The sequence below is a fragment of the Ptiloglossa arizonensis genome, chromosome 9 (assembly GCF_051014685.1).
Source record: "Ptiloglossa arizonensis isolate GNS036 chromosome 9, iyPtiAriz1_principal, whole genome shotgun sequence".
Classification (NCBI taxonomy): domain Eukaryota; kingdom Metazoa; phylum Arthropoda; class Insecta; order Hymenoptera; family Colletidae; genus Ptiloglossa; species Ptiloglossa arizonensis.
The window spans coordinates 3,940,638-3,965,636 of NC_135056.1; the positions used below are offsets into that span (position 1 = coordinate 3,940,638).

At 29.5% G+C, this 24,999-nt stretch overlaps 3 protein-coding genes across 12 annotated transcripts in view; 1 reads left to right on the forward strand and 2 right to left on the reverse strand.

The window, feature by feature from the left end:
• The window catches only part of LOC143151147 (uncharacterized), an 81,166-nt gene extending 73,410 nt beyond the window's left edge, over positions 1-7,756 (forward strand). The window contains exons 3-6 of the mRNA XM_076320000.1: positions 1,933-1,991; positions 2,797-3,134; positions 5,627-5,935; positions 7,193-7,756. Of these exons, the coding sequence (XP_076176115.1) occupies positions 1,933-1,991; positions 2,797-3,134; positions 5,627-5,935; positions 7,193-7,201 (715 nt within the window). The 3' untranslated portion in view covers positions 7,202-7,756. The remainder of the gene's footprint in view (positions 1-1,932; positions 1,992-2,796; positions 3,135-5,626; positions 5,936-7,192) is intronic.
• Positions 7,757-13,750: 5,994 nt separating this feature from the next.
• Positions 13,751-16,961, reverse strand: LOC143151720 (uncharacterized). Of its 7 annotated transcripts, XM_076321125.1 has the most exons (4): positions 15,802-16,961; positions 15,621-15,717; positions 14,055-15,506; positions 13,751-13,889 (listed from the first exon to the last, which is right to left on the reverse strand). In XM_076321125.1, the coding sequence occupies exon 3, from the start codon at positions 14,761-14,763 to the stop codon at positions 14,185-14,187; it is 579 nt and encodes a 192-aa protein (XP_076177240.1). In that variant the 5' UTR covers positions 14,764-15,506; positions 15,621-15,717; positions 15,802-16,961; the 3' UTR covers positions 13,751-13,889; positions 14,055-14,184. The 7 variants fall into 7 exon arrangements, with proteins under 7 accessions (XP_076177240.1, XP_076177242.1, XP_076177237.1 ...); XM_076321127.1 differs by lacking the exon at positions 15,621-15,717 and having other exon boundaries at positions 16,285-16,961; XM_076321122.1 differs by having other exon boundaries at positions 14,055-15,717.
• A 2,446-nt stretch (positions 16,962-19,407) lies between these two features.
• Positions 19,408-24,915, reverse strand: LOC143151321 (putative SERF-like protein). Of its 4 annotated transcripts, none has more exons than XM_076320356.1 (4): positions 24,730-24,915; positions 21,730-21,904; positions 20,365-20,476; positions 19,408-19,958 (listed from the first exon to the last, which is right to left on the reverse strand). In XM_076320356.1, exons 2-4 carry the CDS (start codon positions 21,734-21,736, stop codon positions 19,883-19,885), a joined length of 195 nt encoding a protein of 64 aa, XP_076176471.1. In that variant the 5' UTR covers positions 21,737-21,904; positions 24,730-24,915; the 3' UTR covers positions 19,408-19,882. The 4 variants fall into 4 exon arrangements, with proteins under 4 accessions (XP_076176471.1, XP_076176470.1, XP_076176469.1 ...); XM_076320355.1 differs by lacking the exon at positions 24,730-24,915 and adding an exon at positions 23,911-24,039; XM_076320354.1 differs by lacking the exon at positions 24,730-24,915 and adding an exon at positions 23,634-23,901.
• Between the last annotated feature and the right edge of the window lie 84 nt (positions 24,916-24,999).

The window sequence follows — 24,999 nt, forward strand, 5'->3', positions numbered from 1 at the left end:
TACTTTTTTAGGAACATTTTATTCATATATAGTAATTCCTATTTTCACGATCCATTTTCTATCTGGGAATCATTTTCCCTATTGGTTACATTTCTTCAGGATAAGCGACCGTCATTTGGTCATCTGTAAACAATAGTCAAATTTTATTCATTGTTAAAAATTAAAATGTTTATATTTTTCATTATATATTTACGAAAGTATTATAAATAGATTGGTGGGGCTCTCCAGATGAAGCAGAGTCCACGTATGATCTTAATGAATCGTGTTTCGAGATATTTTCATTGGAAAAAACTCTTTAATCCATTCATAATATTTTCATAGAGATAGAATAAAAAATATAAAAATGTTGGTTTTGTATTAGCATTTGATACACCGATGCGCGTGCGATATCGTTTTGAAGTTACAGCAACCGACCGCACGTGATGCTGCCTCACTCTCAGTGTTTCCCATTCACAATTTTTCTTGCACGATTCATACGATGCTCAACCTCCACTCGAGAGCAAATTCGCTACCTATTTTGCTTTCAAGACCATCCTAAAATCTGAAATGGGCCAAATTTCTATTTCGAGATGACAATTCTTACTCCAAATTCAAGAATATAAAATAACTATCAGTATGTCATTTAACGCTGACCGGTAAAACAAACTTTTTGCTTTCGTTTAAATACAGGGAATGTAATAAAATATAAAAACAAGCGAGATACCTGGTTAAGAGGAATCTAGTACCATGAGTAAAATGAATATGTACAGTGTCGACTAGTCTTTGTATCGTCGCAAACCTTACGAAAACTAACAAAAACGTTTTACTCAACACGATTTACAATTCTTTATAGGACTGATATTCTTTTCTCTCTAAAATACGTTTGGTATAGAATCTTAACCTCAAAAACTAATAAAAGTTAATCAGATCTAAATATGTATGTTGATTTCTCTTTTAATGCATACTCTTATATGAACAATAAAGTATATTTCATGTGTGTGTGTGTAAATAATAGTCAAATTTTATTCATTGTTAAAAATTAAAATTTGTATATTTTTGATTATATATTTATGAAAGTATTATAAATGCATTTGTACGGTTATGTGTGTGTGTGTATATATATATTTTTTGTTTCTTACGAATTAAGTTAAATAAAAAAAAAAAACGCTAACTGAGTAATAACGAACGAAAACATTGTGTTTTTCTAAAAGTAAAGAAAACAAATTACGACCATGTACCTAGATACCTACACACTTTTATGAAAAGACAAACGACTCTTCGTTGCCTTGTATGCCCATTTGATTTTATTTCGACAATTGCAAATCTATCTTTCCTGATCATGGCAAGCAGCCAAACGTAAATATGATGTTAAAAAGCAGTGCATGGTACTAGAATATCAGAATATAGAACACAATATGCTTTATTTAGCCGAAGTAGACACGATTTTCTCTAGAGGGATGTTTATTTGTAAATGTCGAATTAACATCTACATATATAATTAAAACTTTGATCTGTATAAAGATCAATTCGTATAAAATTTTATTCTTGACTCATGAATGAAAAATGATTCGTTATTCATTAATCGAATGAAAACGTTTTATTCAAATGATATCTAGATAACGAATTATTCGAATAGTTCGATATTTCAAACTCAATTCTGTTATTTAGAATACACTTAATTTTCTTTCACCCATTAACTTCGCGTAAAGCACCGAGACAATTACATTTTTCTATTTCATGTGTTTCTAACAATTTATACTACACACAACTGTATTGTATAAAATATTACTTTATTTTAATACGATAATGTTTTAGAATAATATGAGACATTTGTTACTCTTTATACCATTATGGAATTACAGCACAAACAAATTTTATGTAAAAAACGACTACAATAATTTGTACCCCTTCTTTTTATTTTATAACCAACAACCAACCTTTTCTGTGTTTCAGTAAGCAGGCTGTATTCGACGGAAAGAAAGCTATTAGAGGAGGCATTCCATTTGTTTTTCGTAAGTATATGAGATAAAACGAAACAGTATGTTGGAATAATTTCTATAACAATTAGAGAAACGCTTGAAATGATTTAAATAATTAATAATTTATAGTAATTTGCAAAGAATTTGAAAAAAGAACAACTGAGATACTATGAATAAATTATTCAATATGGAGCTACTTTTTCTTCTTAAAATTCAATAGGATTTGTTTTTGAACATTCATTCGAGTAGCAACAAATTTCTGTTTTTTCATGCCTAGGAAAGTTTACTTTAAGAAGCATTTCTCAATTGACATTTATAGAGGAAAGATGAAAAAAGTCTTTCTTTGTCAATATGCTCAAAATAATCACAGAATGTTGTATTTAAACTATTAGCCATACGTCAGAAATAAAAGAAATAATATCTGTTTAATACTCGACCAAAAGAAAATTCATTTTTTAATTTGCTTTTTGGTTACCTTATAACAGTTCTTTTTCACTTCTGTAATGATACACTCATCGTTATATTTATGCGTAGAAATGTGTCCACTTACTTGAAAAAGATCCACATCGTGACCAAAAAGTCGAAATTCGATGAAAAAGAAACATTTTCTGCTGCATCGATTGTTACTCTCAGTACAAACTAATTTCCACTATACTCCATTTAATACCGTTATATTCCCATTGTATATGTACTCTACATAGTACAAGTAACTTTCAAAATAATGATTTCAAACATTGCACGTTTAAAGCCTATGGAACTTTCTCGTAGAAGTAATAATTCCGCTGACACTTTCGCAACACATGAAACAGTAATTATCTCTCGTTTTGACTTGACTCAGCGCAATTTGGAGCATGGACATTTGGACCACCCCATGGTTTCGCAAGGATTATTCGCTGGAATGTAGAGAAATCACCTGAACGATTGCCCAGTGGTGACGTCGAGGCAATATTCTCTATAATGGACAGCGAATTCACCCGCTCAATGTGGAATTATCCATTTAGGTTAACATACAGACTAATCCTTCGAGAAAAGGAACTACATTTTAATATCGGCGTGTACAATCCCAGTAAAGATCACACGTTTAGCTTTAATTTGCTATTACATACCTACTTTAAAGTACCAGACGTCAGAAGATGTCAAATCACGGGTCTTCACGGATGCACTTTTATCGACAAGGTACGCAATTTATACAATACGTTCTGTAATTTAACTTTCTGTATAATTTGAGCATTGCAATGGTTTCGTTAAATAACGGTCCAGTCACGAGTCGCGAGTCCATCACGATTTCTCAGTTGATAGATTAATTATAGTAACTCCTAGTTAAAATGTTGCGTTTGTCTCTTAATAAAACATATCGAGCCATCTGTACTCGATTCGAACGTCCAGCAGCTGTGGATTTAATCTTTGTCTCGTTAAAGACGACTATAGTTACCCACCGTTAAACGCTCACTGGGTACTAAAGGTGACTATAGTTAGCCCCGCATCAAAATTTTGGATTGCATCATTAAAGAATAGTTCAATTTAATTGTTCCAACATCTATTTATTTACAAGTCCTTGTGTATTAGTTTGATACAACTTAAATAAGAAACTAATCATTTTCATGATACAACGAGCATCAAATATTGTACACTCTAGGTGTTAAAATTATGCTCGCCTCTTAATTGCCCTGTACGGCGGAAGCGTACTCGCGATCGACTCTACTATGCAATAGCAAGCGCCCGTAATAAAAGCCACGCTATTGCACTCACTTTTACTGCATCTCGTTGGTACACTGTCTTTGCCAAACAATTCACACGTAAATGGGTCTTTGCATAAGGTGGGTTATCGATTTGGTTTAAATTTTATACACAGTTAGTGAATATAATGAACAGTAACATGGTAAACGCAGGGCTCGTACTACTCGATATAATTCAAAATAATTATGTTTAAAGTTTTCATAATTTTTATGTAGACGATATATTAAAGTGTATACGAAAAATTACTTTACAAAAAGTTGACAGAGTACTATTTCCAATTGCCAATCCCAAAGACGTGAGTTGTAATCTCTATGGATTAGTGACTTTTTCTCTGCATACAGTAAAGTGTAAAATTGAACCAGTAGCAAAACTTTTCATGAAAAATATTTTTCGTTATCAAATAAAGCGTAATAAAATAAAAATCAACTTCGATGCCTGTTTCATTATTGCCACAGGAAACTTTCACTATTCTTTCTCATTTAAAATATGTTATTTCCTGACTGCTGTAATAAAAATTCATTGAATCGATTTTGCACCGTAAAGAACGAGCTATAAAGAAAATTACAACGACGTTGCATGTAACTGTAAAATTTTTCCATTTACATCGAAAGTTCTTTCGCATTAGCAGACTTAGTTTACAAATGTTATTCAACTTGTGAAAACGTTATACAAAGTATTGGTCACATTAAAACCGATTTCTCGTATTGCTTCGAGAAAAATAATGTCTCTCTTGCAAAATGATCTTTTAACTCAACTTCTGCGATACAAAACATTGCAAAGACATGTTTTCAATGGAAGGATGGTTGAAAGTCCTCACAGTAAGACAGCATGGCAGTAAAAATCTTATCAAGAGATACGGGAATGAAAGTTAGTAAATGGACAGTTAGAAGAACGCTTTAAAAGGTGTATTTTAATCCTTGTGAGCAAAAAAAAAACAAACCAATCTTGTCTCAAAACGAATATTAAAGCTTAACTGACTTTCGCTAAAAAATATAAAGAATGGTTTGCTTCTAATCGAAAACATGGAATCTGGTCTGATGGAATAATTAACGAAATATCATCTTGGACATGGATTCACGAAAGGTAAACTGTTCAAACATATCATATTGAGCAAACTTTAAAACACAGAGGTCAGTCCCTTATTTTATGGGAGTGTATGACGATAAATGATGTGGGTCCACAGCACAAAATCCAAAGAATTATGAATCAATGTATGTATAAAGAAACTTTAAAAGAACATTTGGGAAAATGTATGCAAATTATACCGTTTACCGAAAGAAAAATTGTTTTCCATCCTATTGAACACCGTAGAAAGTCTATGGGTTATAAAAAACACGAATCAATAACACATAAGTACAATTCCTCGTCAAGTTTACTGTTCGAATTACATGTTCGTATCGAAGAACAGTGTCGACAAATTGTGCAAGATTTCTCTACAAGATTAGTAAAAAGTATGCCAAAACGCATTACAGTTATTATTAAAACAAAACTCTTATGAAGAAAATATTAAGGTACATTAAAACTTGTAAATCTGAGTAAAAAAAATTGTTACGCAAAACTGATTCAATGAATTTTAATTTTCTCAGCCAAGGAAAAACGTATATTTATTTTTATTTCGTTGCACTTTATTTTTTAATCGAAATTATTTTCCATAAAAATGTTTGTGCGATCTATACATTTACTATGTTGTTATTGATTACATTTACTAATTGTGTACGAAATTTGAACCGAATCAGGGACCTACTTTACGCGAATACCCCTTGTTGGTTCGAAATACGAAATGTTGATTTCAGAATTAAATTCGCTACCATCCTTCTTTAAAACGGTCCGAACGGACTCGAAAATGTACGTTTCAACGCGAAGCTATTGTACTTTGAAGTAAGACTCTTTCAGTAAACATTTAGTAAACGCAACCTTTATTACTTTTACAGACCAGGGACAACCAAATTTTTCAAGAAGGTCGCGACGTAGTAACAGTATGTGAATGGACGGATAGAATTTACCAGAATACGCAACCAGAGCATATTATTACTAATGTTGTATCTGGTAGGAAAATGCGAGTTCAAAAGTACAATTTCCCTGATACCGTGGTTTGGAATCCTTGGCAGGAGAAGGCACGTGACATACCCGACTTTGGTGACGATGAATTCCCAAACATGATATGCGTGGAAAGCGGACATGTTAGCAGCCCAGTCATATTACTACCTGGGACAGCATTTGAAGCCAGTCAAATCTTGCAGGTAAAATATATGTATAATTTATCATATTTTAGGTGGTTGCTCCCAGGATGTTATATGTTTGATTAGATTCTATTGTTTTTTAAAACCTTTCAATTACTCGAAGGAAAAATTAAAACGAAGCTCATTTTTAGTAATTCAAGTATTTATTGTATCGTCTTGTTAAAATAGACGATTTGTTTTCACAAAGAGAAACATTTTCAACCACGATTCTGGTTATCAACAGATACATAAGAAACATACAGTATGTCTCTATTTTTTTTACCATAGAAACACAAATAATTTATAAATAATGTTACGATTCTTAACTTAATATTACTATATTAAGTGAGACGAGAATAAAAAATAAAAGAAAGCGAGAAAAACACTAATACTATTTACATATTTGGTACAACTATGATAGATACAGTTATACGTTATTATGTTATATCAACATCGTTAAAACAATATAGTGTGAACAGTATATTTGTTTCTTTTCGTTCCCGTTTAATCGCATCTTAATAGATTTATACTTTTGAAATAAATCATTCGAAAATCGAAACAATTTGTGAAATTTTCTTTTAAGAATTTCATAACAAAAATAAATGTACTCTGCCTTATAACTAATTTGTAAACATTCTAAGGATTAGTCTGTATTTAATTCAAAAATGTATGCTTTTTTTAAACGTCTCATTGTACCATACTGAAAATCAATCCATCATTTAATTTTAAGGAAATTTCTGCATTTTACGCGAACTTAATCTTCGCTTTTAATAAAAAATAAATTTACGAAAAATCGAGGAAAATGTATACTCTTCTAATTTAATACAAATACTAAACAGTTCAAGTATGTTACACATACATCTGATGGATAAAAACTAATTCATAAAAATAAAACTTTTTAACATATGTTATTACATTAACTAGGATAATGCATTTGAATACATCATTTATAACAAATATCAATTGTTGCCTATATATAAAAAATTATTAAAATATTTTTATAAATATATAATAATATAATTTCGTGAATTAATTGATTTATTATGTGACATATTCATTCAAAATTGTTCGAAATTTATACTATTTGATACTCCGATTAATATACAAATGACTTTCATTCTGATTAAAATAATATTAACATTACAAGCCTAAAGTATACGCGATAGTCAATTGATTATTATTTTTCTCATATTAGCGTAATTGTCTATTATTTAATTGTACTTGGAGAATTTCATGAGTTTTCAACAAATTAGAATAAGCACCCTTCGTCTATTTCAGGTAATGTGAGTAGAGGGTGGACCGACTTCGCATGTAACAACCGGAAGTAATATCAATTCGCTGCATCCGGTGTCCTCTGCATCAGGTACCGTCTGGCGGACCGGTGCCGGGTGGTTGTATATGCCACCTCCTCCACCACCGCCACCAACATCCTCCACACATCAGTCGCACCTCCACGCGCATTGTATCGCTCAGACTTGCACTATATGTTCTCTTAATCTTTAAATCGGTATTCCTGAGATCGAATAGACAGATGGCATTAATTTCGTATACAATCGTCTTCAATGTCATATTTTGTCATTTTTTGTAATTAAATATTCGTTCTCATGAAAAGCAACTAAATAACAGATACATAAGTATCATTCTATTATTATTAATAACAAAATTTATCAGATACTACACAATTCGGATGCTATATATAAAAATCACGAACAAAATATTGAAGGAACACAAAGCTTATAAAGAGTATCATCATCCAAATTAACTTTGAACAATTTTAAAATGATTATTATTTGATAAAATTGAATCTGAGCAAAATGCTATTTCAGAAAATACATCATTACATCACGAAGAATTATTACTTAAAACTATTCTAAATTATTTATCGTCTATCAAAATTGAGTATTACATGTACATACATATGTATGTATGGACATATACATATATAAGATTTAGTACGAATTGCTAGTTTTAGTAACTTTATACTGCTCTGAATTTTTCCTTTGAAATGGTAAAATGATACGTTTTGATTTTTTTCTTTTAATTTTTTTATTTAGTGTTGATAGAAATGCGAAGTGCTCTCTGAAATTCATTTAACTACTTAATATCAATTTGATGAACAAGATGTTCTTATGTAATTATAAATTGTATATTTTAGACTTGTAACTTAAAAGAAAAGTTATTAATAATCACAACATTTTTATTCATTCGAATAAAAAACTTAGATGCTCAGTTTTTAAATAACAGCGAACCATATTGTTCGGACAATAAATTTAAGAATAACGCAATTCCTATTCAAACATTAAATTCTCAAAGTTTCTTTTCTAATTCTTTTTAAAATGACGAAAGTGTTTCTTCGCTTGATACTTTATAATTTGATTTCCGTAATATTTTTCCCAATAGTAATATTTGTTATACATATATCCGATTAATGTAGAATTTTTACAGAATGCATAGGCATTTCAATACATTATACTCTTTATTATTATAGTTAATGATGCGAGTTATCAACTCCAAATACTTCATTTGTGAGAAAGACTTTCAACATTTCCAATTAATTTTATGTTGAAATATATCTCTGTTATTTTTTATTTCATTTCATCATCAAAAATAGAAACTTGTATGTATATTTCAGACTGTTCTTTGACCTCCCATTACATTACATAAAACTTCACACGTTTCTTAAATATTACACATAGATTTATTTTCCGAACAAACAATATGCAATGTTAATTAGATTTTTTTCTCAAATAAGCTATAATTTCTTTTCAATATGATTTCCTAACAGAATATATTCGATCCTCTTTATACTAATTATAAGTGATTTTTGTCTGCTATCAATACTTCGAAATTTTATTTGTCTTGTACTCATAAAGCTTCGCATAATGTGCAATTTTACAAATGCGACAAGTGTTTTGAAGCATAAGCAGCAAATTTGAGTTAATTTCATTAAGCTCTTATTGCGCAACTCACTTACAAAACAATACAGATATGGTGCTAATGTTACAGATATAATATTGTAATAGTAGGTAGTTAGTAGTTAAACGCAGTCAACAGTCTTTATTATTGTTGTAGTTTTAGCAGCAGAAAAAAATTCTATCAGGTTTTCAAGTACATTATATCATCTATATTACCTTGTGCAAAAAGACAAAAACATACAGTAACAATATACAATCGAAATAGGTGTAAGCAAATATTTATACCGTATAATATTATGATTCTAGTATAAAAAAAGAAACAATTTCATGTGTGTACGAAACATTTGTAAAGATATTGTTATGTCGACGTGCTATTCACTAATTAACATTTTAGTAAAGAGAAACGACTGCAGGAAATATTTACACTCCGTCATTCAGTTATTAATATTTGAATCGTTGTGGAACATTACAATATACAGTAATTCCTGCTTTAAAGTTACAAATTTTATATCGAATTCGAATACCAAAATCATCCCTCCTGTCTCATTGTTTATGTTTATTTAATGCGAGTGACCCATAAACTCACATGGCCATCATTTCCTAATAAAGCTTATAATTTTTCCCGATGAAAATGAGTCCAATTATGATGTGATTTGAATAATTTTTAGATGTGGTAAACAAACCGTTATTAACATTTATTATAATTAAAAATAGTTTGAATGTAATCTCAGACACATTTTTAACCGAAAAATCTTGCCTATCTATTCATCGATAGTATATATAATAGTCTCATAAATATATAATGAAATGTATAACAATTTTTATTTTAACGTTAATAGTTGACACGCCAATACGAGTGCAGCATCTCTTTCAAGTTATGGCCACCGAATGCATCTAATTGTAAGACGAGACTCTCTGTTGCTATATCTAGATGACTCTCATTGTCGGTATATCCTATTTACTTTTCTTCGCAAACAGTACACGCAAAACTAGACCTCAACTTGGAATCAAAATTGCTACTTACCCTGTTTTTAAGTGAACTGACAGTACAGTACTTATTTTGTTACTTGAAAATGGGAATTACTGTACAAAGGATGGCTCGATAATGCGGTGCAAAACTTGAATTTGTCTTAAAAGTTACATTATAGAAGACAATATAATTTATAGAGTATTATATTCCATTTACTACGATAAATAATCTTGCATCTTTTAATAATTTAATCATATAACAGAAATTTTATAATTTTCATATACGAAGTATTTCGTATCATGGTTTGCAGGGCCGTGACAAGGCAGGGACAAAAGCGATAACAAAAATTAAATCAATCAGTTGAACAATTGTAAGAAAATTAAATTAATTATTTCAACATGACGACAATATAAAACATCCATATATGTATATGTATTTACGGCAAAATAACTGAACGATAAACGCTTCGTTCCTTGAAACGCCAAAATACTTAGGCACGGCCTTGGTAATTTGAATCAACTTTAGAATTTTAATTCAGAAAATATCTAAATAGTAAAGCAATACATTCCCTAGGGAGAATTTTAGATTAGAATTAGCTCAATAGTTACTAATGTCATATTTAAAACATTTGTTTCAAAATTGTAATTCTAATATTAAAGTTCTGCATTACATTATTACAGTATTCCATAAAAATTTCATTGATTTACTGGAATTTGTAATCAAGGCTTCCAAGTATAAGGAAAACAAAAAGCAACTAACTTTTATTTAATGAAATACTAAATAAAAGATTATCGTTAATTAAGCTTTAAGTGAAAACTTCATATGAATGCCTGTTTCCCACATAGAGGGAAACAATGAGTGGTTGTAATTTTCCTTCACCTACAAATATGCACAATTGGAATTACAATTTTGGAACTAGTTGAAATCTCGGCGTAAATACTTCAACACTCCAACAAATATATAATTCACAACTATTTTAGGGATAAACTGCTGGCATTTTATAAAAGACTTCGACTGTTCAAATTTTTCAAATATAAGTGAATTCTAGGTTTCTATATTTTGTAGAAAAAGAAATTTACTCGTTCGATAAATCGCTAACAACCTTACAAATCTATAACATTATAAGAAAAATAACACAGATGAGATAAACCTAAAAAAATGACAAAACTGTGGTAAACTTTAATTTTTTAAAATCCGCCCAATACACAATTATTACATATTTTTACATCATATTTAAAATATTTAGATATTTAAGAACATTGAAATTTATATCTGTATTTTGATCAATTTCCCACTTTTAGGAAAAACTGATCCAACATCTCAAATTAAGGTGCCATTTGGTCTGTCTAATATAATTCTCACTTGGGAATTTTTAGCTTTGATTCGATAATAGTTTCAAGTATTTATTTTAATGGCGGTGAGAGAAAGAACATTTATTTTCATAGAATATATTTGTCATAACATTCTTTAATTTTCATCTGTAAGAAAATTTATGCAATTTGCAAAAATTGTATAATTCCTATTCTCGTAGTATTGATTATAATCTTCAAATATATACTTTTTTACTTCCAAAGTTTATTACAAAAATTTATTAATTACTAAATACTATTAAGACTAAAATTTGTGCACAAATGTTAACATGACATATATCTCAATATCTGTTTTATTTTAGCGAAAATTTTTTCTCAAATTCTTAATACATTCCAATCAATGCTTTTTCTGCTACACTTAACACAGATGTATGATGTGCAATATTTCAATTTTATATCAAGGTGCATAGTATAATTAAATGAATGCTCAATATACAAGGTCGTTCCTTTTTAAAAATTTAAGAATTGATGAGTAACTGAATGGTATTTCTCTTTTTTAACATCAAGCATGGGCACTAGGTTCCTCACAAGCAAAGATAAATTCCATCACTTGTGGAAATTTGACATCATGGTAAAAAATAACGCTTAGGGATGAATTACAGTAGTAGGAAGGACAGTATATTGGGCTATAGTGGGGATGCTTAATCCTTTAACAGCTACAACATGTATATGTAATTCCAACCCGTCATTTTTTGCTGTGACATCAAATGGCCCCAGGCAGCCATATGCACCCTCACCTATGAGACACCTGAATGTCAGTATTGCAAAGGCCTTGAAATAAACAGAAAATACCCTTAAAAAAATATTATACTCAACTTTTAAAATAGGTTACAAAAACAGATTGCATTTGAGGCTTTCTCAATACTTAATCCGTCACTGATTCCAAACATATTAGATAGTTCAAACAGATCCTAGGAAAAAGTAAAAACACTCTAATGGGAATGCTTTGACAAATTAGAAATAAGTCAAATTGTTTTTAATTACAAAAAGATTACTTTATAAGGGTTTTGGCCTTCAGACGCTAAACACTATGTTTATTATATGACATGGTGTATTCCTGTTTCTTTCCCATGTTAGCAATAAGATTTGATCTTCAAACAAGTGACAGATATAGGACTACAAAATCATACATTTTTATTTTTCTGAGTTTGATATTCCAGATATCTGTAATTTGTTATGTTTCCAATTCATGATTAAATAACATGTTAAAAATGTACTCTTTCTGGGAAAGTGCAATAAAATATGGGAAGTAATTATAAAACAAACCCTTCTTTAAAGAAATATTTGATACTGTGTTTGTAAAATTTAGAATTTTCATTGCCTATAACAATTTATATTTTAATACAGAATATATATTATTCATCACATACCACAGGCACATTCAAGAAAGCCGGATGTGCAATTGTCCCAGGACAACTGTTAGTAGCAAAATGTCATCAGGAAAGTTGCAGTACACTAAATATTAGTTATGCTACGTATCATGATGTATATAACAGCAAGTTAGTTCCTTTTTAACTACCTGTGTGTCTATACTTCTTGTGAAAGTTTTTCCAAATTGAAATTCATGAGGATTATAAAAGACATAGTCCTTACCTAGACTATGAACTCGACAAAATAAGCTTTGCTTTCAATTGAATATTAAGTACTTCTTACTCAACAAAGCAGCAAAGTAACATTTAACTTTTTCTTGAACAAAATAATCAAACAACTGTCGTAGAGTAGAGAAGTATCCACAGGGTCCTATCAGTAAAAAAAACCCTATTTTTAAAAAGTGTTTTATTTTTATTCAAAGCCGAGTATAATGGCATGATTATTGTCATTGAACCATTTATGTATTTTTAATTTTTATCAAAGACTTAAAATAATAAATGTTTTAAAAAATGTTTGAAAAAAAATCTTTGAGTAAGAATTAATTTTTATTTGAATGTAAAGCATTTATAATTAAGGGAGGTCACCACTCTGAGGCGTCAAAAAATGGATAAAGTTTGGAAATTTTTTTTATAAGTAGTTACTAAGTAAAAATGTGTTTTTTTTTTTCAGAGAATATAAATATAACTTTCTGCTTTATTTTACAATTTTGCAAAAGTAAAAATCGTACAAATTAACGAAGTTATTCACTATTTCCAGAACCCTTTTTAGTAAAACATTGTTTGTTGGCCATCACAATTGGCAAGAAGTGGGAGATCTGAAATAACAAAATTTTGTTGGTTCATAAATTAGAAACTATTATCTAGAACGTAGCATAAAATTTTTCAAAAATTTTAATAATTATAGAAATGGTCGAAGTTTGAAGAAAAAGAAATTATTTTTATCCAAAAAAACAAGTTTAAATATTTATAAAAAATTAAATAATTGACATATCAACAAAATCATACGTTACATTATAGAATACTCTATGCAGAATATCTATAAAATTTGAAGTATCTCGGATGTGTAGTTCCCGAGATTTCGTGATAGCCAGGTTGAAAAATGTAGTTTTGGGGAAAACGTAAAAAAAGTATTAAAATATCTTTTTCTCTAACACAGAAAAATTTGTTAAACTTTACCTGCAGCCAACTATTCCAGATCCATACAATATTCCTTCTACTTCACAAAAACTGTCGGCTTTCTCTTTTTAAGTTTCTCTAAGGAGTTGTGGAGCCCTTTTGCTATTTTCTTCAACCTTGCAGCCTTACTCAGTCGTCGCTCGTCCGTTTGACAGTAATCATAATTGATGGAACCTATTGTTAAATTGCATCATTAGCAAGATATTGTTATAGCTGTTGTTAAAAATGTTAGTAATTGTAAATACTACAATGTCAATTGTATTTCTTCCACTAAACATTGTTTTAGAAGTTATTGTCCAAGTGATTGACTTAAATTCTCGTTGTTTTGTATAAAACTACCTTCACATCTTTGTAATAGCTCATTCGTGCTGAGGTCTTCACAAATTCAACGAATCGTGTCCTGGACAATTTATGGTAGAGAATTTTTATCCTATAAAATTTTGTGTAAAAACGTACTTCATATTGCTTTCTATATTGCCTCCTTGTAATGGGAATTTCGTCGAATAGTAAGACTATAATATATTAAAATAAAAAGGAAAATATTGATTGGAAGTATTCCAATTTTACGAAAGCCTTCGATTGCAGTCTGAATCTGAGCGACTTTTAAAAATGCTGCCCCAAATAATTCTGCTATTTCATATATTGTGACATGTCTCCCCGGGTGATGAATGAGCCACTTTTGTATTTCTTGTTTATAATAAATACTTAAAGGTGTCATGAATGTCAGATCAAGGGATTGCAGCCGGTGTGCACAATGAGATGGACAATAAAGTAAAATAACATTGCGTTCTTGTGCAATATTAATTAGCTCATAAATTTTAGGGTACGACGCATGCCTATCTAAAAGAAAAAGTACAAGTTTTTGTGGTAAAGGATTAGAAAATTCTACAAATTTTCCGAACCAAACAATGAAGCTGTCTTTTTGTATCCAACCACTTTCGTGGTACATAGCATGCGAACCAGGTGGAGCATGATTCATTAATCTAGACTTGTGGTTCTTTCCTGGAAAAACAAAAATGGGTGACATGTATTGACCCGCAGCTTTCATGCAGATTTCCACAATGACAAGGACACCTCTCTCAACCGATAATAATAATTGTATGGATAATAAACCGGTCGTAATCCTTATAAAACCCGAAATTCAAGATAATCGGTATATTTACCTATATTTAACAGTAATTTTTTCGATTTTTAGATTTCATTATAATTTTCAAAATTCTTTTTAAGCAAAAATAAAAAATCGGTATTATTATCTTGTCGTGATTATACTTACTGGCATTTTCATATCGGTACCGATATAATATTGAAATTACTATGATATCGCAACAAAATAATTAATATTATTATAATTCACTTGATAGATACGATTTTTTGAAACTCTCGACCTAATAATCTTGCAAAATTGAACATAATTTTATATCTTACAACCACAGCAATGATAGTCTGTAAAGGAAGAAGAATATTCCACACCACGTACAGTTTTCTGCATTTTAGAGTAGAATAGTAGACTTAACGATAAAGAGAGTTAGGATGTAAACAAATGAAAAATCGATTCTCTAGTTCAATGACGAGAGCATGAAGATTCGTTACTTTAATCTCTGATGACTCCTATTACCATTACCCGAACGGAATACCGAAATAATACCGGTATTTATTTCAGTATTCGGTGATATATCACTTTCGGTATGACTTTGTGGTGTGATACTAAGATCAAATCCCTTTATATGCCATGCTTGTTGATATTATCCACGGATAAAGTTCGTACCAATTGCTTTCTTACTTCACAACTACCTGGAACCAATTGCAATATCCAATTTGGCACCTGTACTTAATATTCTTTAAAGAATGAGGTAGACATAAGACTTATGAAGGCTGTAAAAATATATCCCTATTTATATACTTTACCGGCGAAAAGTTTCTTCACCACTTCCATATTTGTGTACGATTCGTAAATGAGTAAAAATGGGGCTATAATTTTGCATACTCAACACCTAATCATAGGCTGATGTAATATAATACAAAAAATTATAAAAATTATAGTTATATCTTTATTGATAACAATAGTACAAAGACAACATTTAACAACCTTTTCATCAAAGAATGAGTTTTTACATCTTTTCAATGTTCCAATTAATGTAGGGATTTTATCGATTAATTTCGTTATTGTTATTTGAGAAATATCCTATCAAACAGTCTGTAATACTTCCCAGAGTTCTTGTTTGGATCTTGAGCATTAATGTTTAATCCTTCTGTACAAGTGACTCGAATGGAACTCAATTAGAATTAAATCCGACGATTAAACTGGCGCATGTTTTTTAATATTCCTTCCTCTTCGTTTTCTTAAAGAAATCCTTCACAAAGTTTGGACATGTGCTTTGAATTTTTATCCTACTATAGCACAAATCCTCGCCCGTATAATATAATCTCTACTCAACTTTTACTTATACGTATAACCTCTACTCAACCTTAACTTCTAAGAGTTTCGCGAAAAATTGCTGTTATTACATAATGAATTCCGTTTATGACCTGGAAGTATGTGGGCTTAGTTGGTATAGCGAAATATATTTACCTATCTAAACATAATTCACACGCATTTTTAGTATTGGTCGAATCAATTACATCTACTAATTCAAGCCTGTAGTACTGTATAATAAAGAAAGCGAATCAAACATGTGTGGCGACCCCTATGCCATTCTGAAAACCAACTTAGGAGCGGAGTACAATACATAAGCGTAAGACCGTCGCTTGTGTAGTGTTTCTGTAAACACAACGATGGCAATTAATCCTTTGTGCTCGAAACATTTTCGGTGTATCGGTTGGTGATTTTCAGTCGCTTCTCGAGTACAAAGGGTTAAGATGTATAATGGGCGAACTTAAAAATTTTGACCTGCGTGATCGACTGAGAAAAATATACGTCCAACCGATACCGATTTCATATGATCTTAGATTGGCAAATGCATTTTCCATGCGCACAAGATTAGGGTCAAATTTTTTCTTGATTATCATGAGACGACCGGTCACGCAAATCGAAATTTTTTAGTTCACCTGTTATAAGCATAGTTATCGGCCGCTTCCATGAATTTATAGAAATATTAGACAAGCGGCGCGGCGGTCTATACAAGTCACGAACCTGCTACCACACATATATGTACATATATGCAAAGTTCAATGAATAGTATCGAAATTTATTTACGAATATTTCGGAAACTAAGGCGGAACATCAATTATTTCAAAGAAAAAAGTTGTTCAAAATCTTCATTCTGACAATATATTTAAATTTCATAAAAATTGGTGAAACCCTTTTATAGATAATTACGTCAAATTTTTATATAATCATATATATTTAATATATTCTTTATAATATTTTACAATGAAAAATATATACTATATACAATTAAAAATAAAGTTATCCCTAAAATTAATAAATAACAAATTTTTGCACTCTACATGTATATTTGTAAAATAAAAGAATGGCTAATAATACTACATTATTAAAAATAATAATAAAATACTGTAAAAAGTATTAACGACCACCAGATGTATTGCTTAATTTTAATATAAATGTGTCGTATTGTGAAGTTATAAATGTTTAAAATGTATTTAAAAATTTGAACAATTAATATTATTTGCATGAAAAGTTGATTTCACTATTGAAATGGTCAAAATATGTAGTATCGCTACATACATAACTTCGTTTTTTATTAATTACATTAGTAACTAGTAGTAACAGTAATTTTAATATTATTTTCCATTTTAATTTAAAAATCGTACGATTGCAGTAATTTTTTGCAAGCAAAATTGTTAATTTTTCAAATTTTACAATCTAGAATATACATTTCAAGAGAAACAAAATAACAAAAAATCGATTTTTTAATCTAAAAGTAACAGATTGCCTCTTTAAGTTCATGCCACTGTGTTTATACTTTTTGCGTTACATTTCATAAACACACAGAGCTAGAACTTGAGTGACTGAAACGGTTAAGCTTCAATTTAGTCTGCAGAAGGCATTTGAAAGCCAGTGAAGTCATAAGAATTTTATATTTAATACCCCATAAAATGAGAGAAATGCGTGTCCATTTTCGTCATTTCATGTTGCCATCCCGAAAAAGAATACGGCAACAACTGCAGCAAATAACATTTGTATCATTCATAAAGGTGTTTTATCGGCTTGTATGTATAGAAAGTGGTTTGATCAATTTCGGAAGAGAGATTTTAAACTGAAAGATAAGCTACTAGCCGAACATCCAGTCGAAACGGACGAAAACAGAATTCGTAATCTGATAAACGAAACGAGGAGTTTGTCAGTGCAAGAAATGTCGCAAATGCTAAACATGTCAAAATCATATGTACATAGACATTTGAAAAAAATGGGAATAATGCCAAAGCTGAACATATGAGTACCGCATCAACTCACGGAGCGTAATTGTCTTAATCGCATACCAACTTTCATATCGTTGCATGCCCCCGCCCCCCTTATTTCTAAATCCGAGTTATTTCTATTAAAAAAAAACGGATACGACGTTTTGTATTAATTAAAATTTTACTCAATTCTATTTGCTTACCAAAGTGACGTTCTTTTGGTGTAGGTTTGAGCCCCCGTGGTGCTTTTTCCCCAAAATATGATTATTTTCGTTGCTCACGTTCTTTTATTATATAAGTATTCTATTATTTACATTTAAGAGTCACACTTGACTTTTTTTATAAGTGTTCCATTCAATTAATACTTTCGTTTAATATTTATTTATGTTAACACATTATGATAATAAAGCATACATTATACCACTTAATAGTATTAATTATATTTCTAGAAAATATTAATAAATCCTCCACTTTCATTACAAATATACTCTGTATGTGACAGAATGGTCACTGTAGAAATAGCATTTTGAATTGAAAATAGAATATTTATTAAGTCAACCTGCACAAATTAAGCTTTGAAACTTCTCCTACTGCACCTTCATCACTTTGATACAGAGTCAGTAATTATAACTAATAATATACATCCAATACGATTAATGGAAGCTTGTTTTCATTTATTTCCCTCTTTCTAAAGTATTACTATTTCTTACAATTGATGACAATAGTGAAAGACTAAATGGCATATGGGACCCCTTTTATAAACAGGCTTGCATTATGTGGTTGTAATTTTTACGTTTTCAATACTTTTATTATAACGAAAGTATTAATTAATGTAATACTTAAAAAATGTTATTGCGGCATCGTATCTACTTTCGGAAATAAAAGGAACTATTCGCAATTACAAAACTGTTGAACTTAACACGTAGTTATAGCAGCAACTAATATTCCTTGTGCAGGTTTGATAATTTTACCAAAAAGAAAGAAATATTCTTTTATCATTGTATCAATTCTGACTTGTGAGATAAGCCTATCTGATAAATAGTAATTGGACTTTTGATACAAAGAAAGCAAATTTATCTTATGATAACACTAGACTCTAATCGTAAAGTAGAAGAATCATAATTCTGTACATTGTCAAATTAATGTATCTAACTACTATAACCTTCCACTGTATTTCACGATTAACAATTCCAGTTATTACAAGGTTTAAGTATGCATTTCCTATAGAAAATTTTACGTTCCGAAATGTAGACAAATCGATTATTTCCTATAATTGTCTCCAGATTGTAGATATTGCAATAAATATAGTGCTATAAAGCAAAAAAATTCGATATCTATATTAAAATTGAACAATTTATTATAAGCCAAACAGAATGACAAAAGTACATACCTCCTTGATATTGTACTCAGTTAAAGTCACTTCTTACACGACATATTAAATAACTAAAAATTTTAATTTACAAATTGAAAATTAGTACTACAAATACCCTCATTTAAGTCAGATCCTTATATCTAGATAAACAAGTCAAATGCGCATTTTCTTTGACCATTAAGGTGTAGGTAACAATAATTTTATACACAATGACTATTATTGTTTGTGTAAACAACACGTAAATAACATGATTATTTTAACTAAGTTCTGTAGTATGCAGTCTGAAGATATTTTCTATGATCAAAAACACTATGAATCTTGTATGCACTCACATTAAGCTTAACTTTGGTGCTTTATGATCAGGAATTTTAATAGCATAGTTGTTAAAGCTTTATACTGAATTCAGCCAAAGAATTTGCATGGCATGTTGATAGAATTATCTTGCAGCTTGTTTAACACTTTCCTGGTCTTGCTGCTTCTTAAGTTGTTTTTCTCTCATTCGATCTGCATCTCTAAAATAACAGAAGTAATTTTAACACAATTGTAACACAATGTACTTCAGATATATGATTACATTCATTAAAAAAATTTTAAATTTACAATTATTGCAATTTTTAAATATCAGTTTTCTAAAATTATAATAAATTTAAATTAGTTTTATACTTTTGGTACAACTGTTTAAAGTGATTTGAATTTATAATTACAAAACAATATATACTCATATTTAAAAATATTTATATATAATTAAAAACTTTAATTTAAGGTAGATTAAAATTTCATACTCTTTTACGGTAAACTGTTTTTGGATACAGTACATATGTTGTAATACAAAAGAAATGAGTTTTTAAACAATTTAAATAATTCTCTAAGAAAGTTTGAACATAGAAAATTATGTACAGATGTATTTTCAATTATTACCGTGCTTTGCGCTGTTCTAGCGAGAGACCTTTGTTACTGTCCTGTTCACCAGCTGACTTCTTTATAGTTTTTTTCATATTTTTGGCACGTGCTAATTCGCGCTGATTTCCACCTACATTAAATTAAAAGAATGTTTTTACTCAATACGATAATGATGTGTTATAGCAAAATGCATATTAAGATGGAACATTAAAAATTCATTTGAAGTAGTTGAATAAATTCTATTCAGATAAAAAAACATAGAATTTCACTTTAAAAAACATCAATATCTTGAAATCTCAAAGAAAAATGCACTTGGAAACATTGTTTCCCTATTATCATGTTTATAATTTTGAACAGTTTAAGCATTTCCATTTGTGTCCATAAGTAGCATAATATTTAGGTGTTTTATTCAGTATACAAATTCTATTACAATACAATCTCACTAGTTCAACAGATATGTGATCAGAACCTTGATTAAATCACAATATTGTGTACAATAAACCACAATATTACTTAGGAACTAAAGAGAAACGTAAAAATTGCGCTGTGTGCTACTGACTAACAGGACAGTAAACAATTGTTCTATAAAGAAAAGTTAAAACATAAAAACAGGTGATAAATGCCAGGTTATTGGACATTTCGGAATAGCAAATAGCAGATTTATAGAAACTGTACTGTATATGTAAAAGAGGATTGAATTACATTAACCAATAAAATTTCATTTTTGGATTCAAATATTTAAGTAAAAAATAAAAGTTATAATTTACAATATTTAAATAATGTTTGTAAGTGTTCAAAAATAATCTAACATTGTACAAATAAAATAAACAGAAAAATATGTAAAAATATGTAAAAATATGTAAAAATATGTAAAAATATGTAAAAGTATGAATATGAAATCATATATAAACAAAACCAGCTATTTTGGAAACTTTATAGAAGTGCTACATATTAAACAAATAAACAAAATTGGTATCAATTACAAAATTTAATATCTATTTTTTTCTGCAATAAGAAAAATATAGAAAATATATATGAAACACGTGGCAGCACAATAAACAACAATTATAGATGCAAAAACATAAAAGAAAGAAACAAACACTTTAGATACAGAGGAAAGAGAAATGAAAGTTGAATTATCGACAAGAGTTATGACGAATATGGTTGCTTTTTATATATACGAGTACATTGTATAAATAATATAAATAATCAATAAAAGTATAATTCGAGAGAAAAACTTATATTTAAATATTGTATCTTTAATTCTAAAGTTATTTTGTAGACAAATGGCAGTTACGAAATATTTGTATGTTATTCCAAATTTTCTTCGTCACATTATAATTACTTCTAACATTACAATAAGAATATACTACAAAAACTTACGGGTCATTCTTTCAGTTCTTGATCTCCGATAAGCAAGTACTTAAAAATTGAGTCCCGAGCAAGTGCTACGAAAAAGCACGGCCGTACACTTCCACTTTTCACGGTAGTACACTAATTTCTAAACCAAAATAAATCTTGCGTCGTCTCAGTCGGCGAATATCGATATGTGTGCCATCTGTACATAAGTTTGATTTTCATTATCAATTTTAAAGTAAAAGTATCGCGATTATTTACTTCAGTACAACTAATTTATAACCAAAAAATTAAGTTTCAAATTTAAATATTATTTTAACAACAGTATATCAACATATCAAATATACTTATTGTATGATAACATAAAACTGATAAATAAAAGTTTATTTCTTCTGTAATCATTTTTGAAAATTAAAGAAAAAAATAATTAGTATGGTACATAATAAACATACATTTTTAATTATAAAATACATATATAATTCATATAACAAAATAGATTATTTTTTAAACAGGTAATACAAAATAAAGTATTTTTATATAATTATTTAAAACTTTGTAAAAGTACAAATCACATACATATTCATATTTTTTACTAAAGAAATTGTACAAAAATGTAAAAAAGAATTTTACCTTTATAAAAAAGTATAAACATACAAAAAGTAAAATTTGATTAAGAAGATTGTTTTTCATATAGTCAAATGGATAATGGGTAATTGTAACAACAGTTTTGAAGTACTCAAGTAATTCACTTTGATTAGTTGATGTAATATACTTTTTTAACTACCCAAGATATTTTTCAATTGAGGATGAAAAACTATATGATAACAGTTTCATAGGTGTAAAAATATGTTTATTCAAGAAGAAAAAGAAAACGTAATGTGTGTAAATAAAAAGAATGTAATGCATTAATTAACAGTTTGAATATTATAATGTTCTACTGAATTACATAAGCCTCAATTACATAAGTCAAACTTTGGACTTATATACATTTTTATGATACAATCGTTTCATTTTAAGTTATAATTAGTTCACCACTTGAAGTGTATGACCTGATTCATTGTGTGATTTAATACATTGGGGGCAAAAAGGCCAATAACTAAGTTAATTTGATATTGTTGATTGTTTTGTAAAACAAACCCAACCTTTTGTATATATTGCACATAAATTGCTTGTAAACTGAGCAAACCATTGAGCATTTTTTTCTATAATACCTTGAATGTTGCCATTCTCAATATGTTAAATTTTTTGAAATATGTATGCTTCATTTTTAATTCCTTTAATAACCTTTTTACAAATTATATATGGAGTATGAACCAGTTGTAGTTTTTACAATGAAATAACATTTTTTCTTCTTTTCATGCTTTTGTTTCTTATATGCCACTCTCGTTATTTCATCATTATATCCAAGTAAAGTTTTGTCTTTACGATATGTAATTATTTCTTTTAATTCTTTTGAAAATGTGTAGTTTTTTAAATGTTGTTATAATAGGGATGCAATATTTTATTAGTCATTTCTGAGTTATGTAAACATTTATTTATGAAAAAAATCCTGAAATGTTGCATAAAATGGAGACAGACTGTAATAAAGTTTTATTATTTAAATAGGTTTGCATAGTATAGTTGTTATGGTATTGATGTGAACAAACATGTTAGAATTTCCAATATTTCTCTGTTAGTAACTTCAACAGATAATATACTTTATCTAATTCGTGAACCTGCCCTTTCATTTTTTAAGTGTGTGTACAAATTTAAATATTGAAACTTTTTAAGAAGGTTAGAAACTACACAATATTTCATCAATCAATAAACGACACATGCATTGCATGAACTTGTCGTGTAAAGTTGCTTGTCACTAAAAGACTAATATTGTGATAGAAAGAGTCGATATAATAATGAATAAAATAGTCGCAATTACAATTTTGAAGACTGACATCTTAAAAGGGCATGCTCCTCGCTATCCGATCGCACCAATTCAGAGTATGTATTGTTTCCATATTATTATCGGATATCGATAGGAAAGCAGTATTTGGGTCTTTTATACGCACAAGTAATTTTTAACATTCTCTTCATTACAATACTTTCCTACGTTAAACGAATCGTGGATAATGTTTGATCTCCAAATGTAAACGACAGACGGTCAATCAAGTTATCTATCCGAAAATTGGACTTCAGATCTTTCGAGAACAAGAGAAAAAGCCTCACATTCACCTTCTTTCTCGATTACCCGAAGTAATCCGAAGTGTCGAGCTCACTGATACGCGACTTCTGATAGTGTGAGTGGTAGGGGAAATTCAATACGGTGCTGGGTAGTTGCGATCTTTTCTGACCAATCACTATTTAAATATTTACTAGAGAGTTAAGAAGTTTAGATTACAAAGGAGGGGATACTCCGTTGGCAAAGCAGAACATTTTGCACTCTACCAGGTAAGTAGAAAACAAACTTGGATTATAAATGAGGTATTAGATAGATGGGCGTCGCAGTGTTACGAGTGTCACGACAACTCAATGCACGATTCGTTATTTACGATATGTATGCATGTTGACGTTTGTTAATATATAAATAGTATTACGTTCACGGGGCGGAAATGTTGCGTCTGATGGGGATGCTTTCTTTGTTGTTTTCAGTGATTAAGTTAAAATAAGAGATGGAGGAAGAAGAGTTTAGCACACACTTCTACACAAGATAGTGGTAACGAACTATAAGATGCTATTTTAGGTCACGTACAATTTTGAATTTTGGTAAATGCAAATTTTTCTATGTCTACAAGATCGGCATTGGTTGAAGGAATTTCTTTTCTCGGCCATGCAATCTTATTGTCAGTTGTCGGCCGCTACCATGTGTGTATAGACATACATAAATACATACATACTAAATAAGTAGCAGTCTACATTTGCGTATTCGATGCAACGGACGTATACGTGTATGTAGAGTTCAATGAATAGTATCGAAAGTTTTTCCAAATATCTCAGAAATTAAGGTCGACCGCTTATTGTATCTAAAGGAAAATGTTACTTCGATAACTTTACCAAGTAAAGGTAGTAAATGTAGAAAAATTATCCTTGTTTCATTCATTGTCACAGATGAACCTTGGAACATTTTAGTGATATAAAACTAATAATATTTTCAAAGTTATAGTTACTTTAGCATCTTAATACAATTTTTAAAGTTATTAGAGTTTACGTGGGCAGAGCACTTAATAAGAGGTTGAACTTCGCTTTTAGAATCTATCTGTATTTCACTTTACAATATACGTCTGTACTCTACGGCGGTTTACACAAGACAAAACGGATTCACGC

Excerpts from the sequence above, each read along its gene's own strand:
- LOC143151720 (XM_076321127.1), bottom strand. The coding sequence starts at position 14,763 with ATGAAAGCTGCGGGTCAATACATGTCACCCATTTTTGTTTTTCCAGGA.
- LOC143151321 (XM_076320356.1), bottom strand. Across the intron at positions 19,959-20,364 it reads CTAGAACAGCGCAAAGCACG|AGATGCAGATCGAATGAGAG; the intron begins GTAATAATTGAA and ends CTGTTATTTTAG.